General features: G+C 36.9%; 1 protein-coding gene across 1 annotated transcript in view; it reads right to left on the bottom strand.

Moving 5' to 3' along the window:
- Positions 1-1863: 1863 nt before the first annotated feature.
- Positions 1864-6644, bottom strand: part of LOC104545568 (protein AF-9-like) — a gene marked incomplete at its 5' end in the record, with an annotated part of 19221 nt that continues 14440 nt past the window's right edge. Inside the window, one exon of the mRNA XM_010190748.1 lies at positions 1864-2665. Coding sequence (XP_010189050.1) covers positions 2534-2665 — 132 coding nt within the window. The remainder of the gene's footprint in view (positions 2666-6644) is intronic.

Genomic DNA, 6644 nt, shown 5'->3' with positions numbered 1-6644 from the left:
ACTGCAGTCAATTTTCTTCCCTATTCCACTGAATTACAAAATTTAAGAGTTTAAGGATGATCCACAATTTGCATTAAATTCAACAGTAACTTTGTAATTGTTGTCATCTCTCTTCTATGCATATTAATCTATTTGCTGTTTTCTTCCACGCCTGTTCTCAATGTACAATAAAGCTTATCTGGTATTTTTAGGGTAAAATGATTCATTTCACCATTTCTAACAAAACAGTGCAACAGTCATACTAGAAGTATCATGGGATTCTTCCGCTCCTGAAAGTCAATGAGGTTTTAATCACAAATCTCAGAAAAGTCAAAATGGACAAAATTCCATATGTACATGGTATAACTAAATGATAGGAAGTTGAACACACACCAGTAAGACCAAAAGCTTTTAAGGTTTTTAGATTTCCAAACATTTTCATATAAAATAATCAATGAAAATTGAAGTTTATCCCCTTCACATGCATCCCTGCCCCCTCCCCAACATCACCTGCCTTATGTCAAAAAGTAACACCCCCACTTCTCTCCCTCTCCAATTGCACATTAAGACATGGACTTAAAAGAACATAATTTTTCAAGTATGCTTCATGCCAATCGTCAATAAGAGTCATAACATTACTGAAAAAGTACACTTGTTCTTGGGAAGTCTGAGAAGAACTTCCTGTTGAGTGTGGTCAAACAACATTTTAAATAAGAAAAAAAAATCCCCAACTTAATCACTAACTCACTCCCTCAAAAAGAGTAAAGAGTAAAATTTTCTTTGGACTTACAGAAACAGTATTAAGATTTACCATCTGAATAAAAAATAACCCCAATAGGAATTTAGCTTTACAGTGCTGCACAAACTGTATGCATTAAATAGTAAGTCATACAGATACTACTGTTCAGCTCTACACATACAGACTACAAGTGGCATATAAGCATACATATGACATACTGGCCTGTCCAGAAACAAGATACATTTTTTAAGGCTGGCAAACCTGAATAAACCTTTGCATCCAGAAGTACTTTTTAAATTTTATTACCTCTTCACTGGGAGATTTGAACTGCTAATAGAAGGGTGATGATTTCACCAAGCAACTATCAGCCATATGAGAGCACAGAGCTTTGATGTGAAACTGAGTACACATCCTCCCATTTGATCATACATAAACAAGGATCCTGATTTTAAGAAATAATGAACAGTATGAAAAAATGCTCATTTTTATAGACAATAAATCCTTCTGGAAACACAAGTAGGTTATTGAACAGATACCAAAATCTGGAAACTGTAAAAAGCATATATGTATGTGAGTGTGTACATGTATATATACACAGGTTCGTGCATATGTCTATATACACACACACATATACATGAAATATCATATATTTATTCCAACATATAACTGTAAAACAATGTATTGTTTTTCTTTTTAAATAAAGGGGTTTAATTTAGTTGTAAAAAACCCAACAAAACTAGAAACAAAACCCCAAAACAAACTAAACAGACCAAATACTATACAAACAAAAATATTATGCGAATATTTTTATGGTAAAAGTGAGTCACATACTGGCAGCAGAGGAGTGTTGAAACTCACAGTAATAAATAGCTCCAAATTAAGAATTTTCTACAACATTTCCTTAGAAGACAGGATCAGTATTTCTTCTTTTACGATGATCCTGCAGAACACCTTCACTCATATTTATTTAATTTTGTGACATTAAAACAGACACAAGAATGTAGACTATAAAAGATGTTGGATTCAGGACAGTATACATAACATTTTTTGTTAAAAGTCCTACTGGCTTATTCACTAAGGCTAGACAGCAAGTCATATAATTCTATTTGGTGCATTTTCTACCATGGTAAAAGATCAATAAATGAATAGAGCCAAGGACCTCTGGTCCAACCTGCTGTGGTCCACCCCACTGTGACAGACGGGAAACAAAGTTTAGGACCACAGTTTAATCCCCAACTTTGCGTCTTGTTTCCTGGAACAGCAGAAGTGGAAACAAGACTGTAGTGTTTTAAGTGACCAGAGAAAGATAGCAAGAAGTGGCATTTTGATATGAATAAGGTTACTAGGCTTGTGATAGTACTGCATCAAAAGAGCACACATGGGACCCCACTTCTTGCAACATCTGGTAGTGTCATTCAATGACTCATTGACTTTAGAATACATGTATGCAATAATAAACAGATCAGTTATGTAATAAGGCAGTGTGTTGAACATGCATTCATCTTGTGGACTGGAACACCACAAAGAGAGATACATGATATCATACACATTCATTAAGACCAAGTATTTTTGTTTGTATTTGCGTGTTTGTTTTTCAAGGCTATCCAGGCAAACTCTTCCAGAGCATTTGCTTCCTGAGAAGAGTGGTCTTCTGAGTCTTGTCACTTTTCCTCTCCCTTATCAAGAGATGATGACTGGCTTTAAGCAAAAATAAAGCTGAAGAGGGTGGGTTTGTTTTTCCCTCTTATTTTGGTTGCATCATTCTGGATGTTCTGTTTAAAGAACAGTTTTTAGATGCAGCCAGATGCTGCTTCCTCAGGAGGTTCCAGATGTTTCCAGGTAACTCTGTAGTTTACGAACTGTGGTTTTGTCCAGTGAGCAAAGATCAAAATCAAAGGTTGTATTTGTGATATGAAAGTGTCCCGTTTCTTCAATAAGATTTACTATCTGAAGGAAAGAAAAGATACAGTTGAAAATTTCAGCAGTTCTACATGCCCACTGAATGTATTAACATGCCACTAAGTATCACATGAAAGATATAAAACAAACCCAATTGCCCCAGTACTTGCAGGTTAAAGCATTAGCCTTATCATTTACTTCTTTCTGACAAAAATTATGGTCCAGACTACAGTACCTCATTTGTTTGCTTTTTAATTAGATCATCATCAACCATAATGCCAGCCTAATGCTGGCATCTGCTGTTCCAGCATACATTACCACTGAGAATATATTTTTCAAATCTTAAAAGAAAATTTGTGTATTTTCTAAGTCAGTCTTTAGAAACGAAAGAGCAACACCACTTGCCTTCCCTCAACCCTCCCTGCAAGCACAAATTGAAAAAAAAATGGGCAGATCTCTATCTAGAATATTTACTGTGTACATAGCTGCTAAGCAGGTTACTTTAGAAAATAATTGGCATAAGCCTTTCTACAAGCAAGCAGAAATAAATAAATAAGTCCTTATAGAATCTATAAAGTCAATATCAAACAAAAAAATGTTTGCAAGAGCTCTCACATCAACTGTTAGCTCAAATACTAGCAGTTACTTTTTGAGCAACAGACTTAAATAACTTCTTAAAAACCAAATAAACAATGAAACACTCCTATCAATGACATTAAATAACTTCTTCTGGTGATTATTTAATATATAACCACTGCTTTCACTCAAACAGCAAACAGAAGAGCTATTAGGAGTTCTCAAGAAGAACAAGTACTAAAACATCTCTCCTATGAGGAAAAGCTGAGAAAGCTGGGACTCTTCAGGCTGGAGAAGAGAAGGCTCAGGGCAGATCTCATTAATGTGTACAAATACCTGAAGGGAGGGTGCAAAGAGGAGAGAGCCAGGCTCTTTTTCATTGGTGCCCAGTGATGGGACCAAAGGCAATGGGCAAAAACTGAAACACAGAAAGTTCTCCCTGAACATCAGGAAACACTTTTTTCCTGTGAGGGTGACTGAGCACTGGCACAGGTTGCCCAGGGAGGTTGTGGGGTCTCTGTTCCTGGAGTTACACAAAAGCCATCTGGAAACGGTCCAGGTCAACTGGCCTCAGGAGGCCCTGCTTGAGGAGAGAGGGGTCACACCAGATGACCTCCAGAGGTCCCTTCTAACCTCAATCATTCTATGATTTTGTGAAATCAACATTACATATCTAACTTGTGCTTTTCAGCAGTTTTGACATTTTTAGTCTCTGAATTGTAGTCCACATTTTTAAAGAGTGGTCAGACTCAACAACCGAGTTGCTGTAACAAGTAATGCCAGATATGTTAAGTTCTAGGATGTGCAGCTACCTAAAAAAATCTATTCAGCATCTTGAAAAGCCAAAGCATTATGTGTCAGATAGGACTAACATAGTGCTAACATACAATGGTTACGAATCTCTTATGTGCTGTTTCATTCCAAAAGACAGAAATCCCCAGTGAGCACACAGAAAGGCACCTCATCCTGAAGCAGGCCTCTGGACCGTGGCTTGGACTGACAGAAAACTGTTCTTCTGCTCAGTCTTTCCAAACATCCCCTCTGCAGCCCTCAGACTAGGTTCAATGTCCTGTTTGCACCCTTCAGTTTGAAACCCGTTTAGTTCCAGGGCTCCCATATATGTACTTCCACTGAAATCCTGCTGCTAGATATTCCTTACAGTCAGAGTAATGAAGTTCAAACAGCAATTCCTTTTCCACAGTTGTAGATGTATCCACGCATGGTTTACAGAGCATACCTTATTATGGCAAATCTGGTAGGAATACACCAATGTGAAAAAGAACAACTAATTTAAACCCTTTTGTAATTTTTTGCTCCTCATTTAATTATATAAGCATTTTTTCTCAGACCACAGAAGAAAAGACTGTGATGATAATTAAATAACTTCATGAGTATTGTCAAGTATGGAATGACACAGCCCAGGGTGGATCACACAGAAAAAAAATATATAAAATAATAAGAGGGAAATTACCATCACAGTAAAAAAGTCCCTTTCTCATCACATCCCATTTTCCAGGTTGAAAAAAAATAAAAGCAAAATCTATGCAATTTTGTTTGCAATTGTCAAAAATTCCCAAAGTACTTAGGAATTAGTCTGCTCTTATTAACACTTCATTTAAATCCGTGCCTCTCTGCTTTATTTTTTTTCCATATGGGAATTTTTAGTCAAATTGCCAACTTCATGTGTTGCCTTGATTCACAGATTCTTGTAACACTATTCCATCTCCTACTGTTCTGTAATTATCATGAGAGAAAAAAAAATCAAATGGGACAAAACTAACTTTTACCAAAAGGAAACTTTAACATGTGTTACTTGGCATTCTCATTTTTTGGCAGTCTCTGGAGCTTCTTCTAAGAAGCTGAAGTGTCAACCCAGCCTTCTTTTATAAAGTTAGGAATCTAATCTCAGGCTTGGTCTCCAGCTATCCCCTGTGTGATAAATAGATGGCTGCACAAGAAGTTTACAGAAGCCAAGGTCAGGATGGCTATGCTGAACAATTCTCCATAAAGCTTCCTTGCACTACAGTGGAAGGCTTTCACCTCTCATAACCCCCCCACTAATAAACATGATTTTAGAAACAAGTACTACATAAGTGTTAACACATGGATTTTCAAACAGCACTGCATATTTTAAATAACTGATAGCACTTCTATTGATCAGGTTCTGCTTTGGGCTTTTAAGCTCTAGGCCAAGGGAAATATAAACATCTTAAACATATCCTTCATCCAGCCCTCAAGAAATGTAGCCACTGCGTCAGGGCACCTGGTAAATCCAACTGAAATGAACCTCAAAGGTTTTAATGGATGTACAAAAATGTATCAAGATAAACCTAGACAGCCCAATGAAAAACACCTATGTATCAGTCAATGAGGAATTCATGTCTTACAGTATTAGCATATGCACCCTTATGCTATTCAGAAATACTTGAAAAAGAATAAAAGGTTGAAATTGGTTGCCAGGAAGTCTGACAGTTAGAATACTAAAAACACAGCATTAAAACGTTTTATTCTGAGAGCTCAGGCTGCAAAGAACAAAAATATCCCATTTGCTCCTGCTCTAGTAAGGTTTGCTTTTCTGCTGTAACATACATCTTTGTTTACATAATGTCTCTCCAGCTCAGTTTCATCATTATCCATCATAGTGCAACTATTTAACTGCCTTTAAACAAGCAAATGAGTGTGTGTTTTTAAGGAAGCCAAAGTGCAGTTAATGACATAGTCATTTTTCAATTTATGGAGGGTTTCAGGCCATTTGATAGTTTCCAGACCTGCAAGCTGCCCACTGCAGAAAATTCTCACAAGATAGTTGCCATCTGAAGTAAAGCACCATGTGGACATGAGCAATGTAATTTTCAGCAGTGCTGCACACTCTCAATTTCTTCCTTATGCCTGTGCGGTTTAGTGCACTGGTTTTAAGGAGATTTTTCACCAGATGAAGATACAACTTCTGATGCCTCAAAATAAGAGGCAAAGCCTTACCAGAAATCTTGTTGCCTTTCATGGTGTCATACTAACATCATCTTCACTGAAAATGTAGAGTTAGGAAATTTGAATATATGGGACATGCAGCATTAACATCTGATTGCAGACTAAAAAAAATCTTATCACTCTAAATCCCAAACTCTTTCTTTACAGTGAAAGAGGTTGGAGAGAGATTTCTTTTAAAAATGTAATTTTGGGCCAACTTCTGTCCAGCCATTGTCCAATATTCACATAAAAATTGCTCAGGTGATCCTCACAAGATCAATTTCTTGATCAAGTGTTCTTTTCACCTGCCTTCTCTTTCCTGAGCAATCCATTAGTATGATTTTACATCAAGGTTACTCAGCTACATATCCAGGCACTTGCAGTTCAGTATCACATCTCTCCTGCCTCCTCCCTCTTTTTTTGAGGATTTTTTTCCGCTTCCTTTGACAAAGTGTTTCATAGAGAAATGCCTCTCTTGGGAAAG

The sequence above is a fragment of the Mesitornis unicolor genome, unplaced genomic scaffold (genome assembly GCF_000695765.1).
Source record: "Mesitornis unicolor isolate BGI_N332 unplaced genomic scaffold, ASM69576v1 scaffold778, whole genome shotgun sequence".
NCBI classification, from domain to species: Eukaryota; Metazoa; Chordata; class Aves; order Mesitornithiformes; family Mesitornithidae; genus Mesitornis; species Mesitornis unicolor.
Note: the sequence above shows the minus strand (reverse complement) of the source record. Positions and strands in the feature narration are given on the sequence as shown.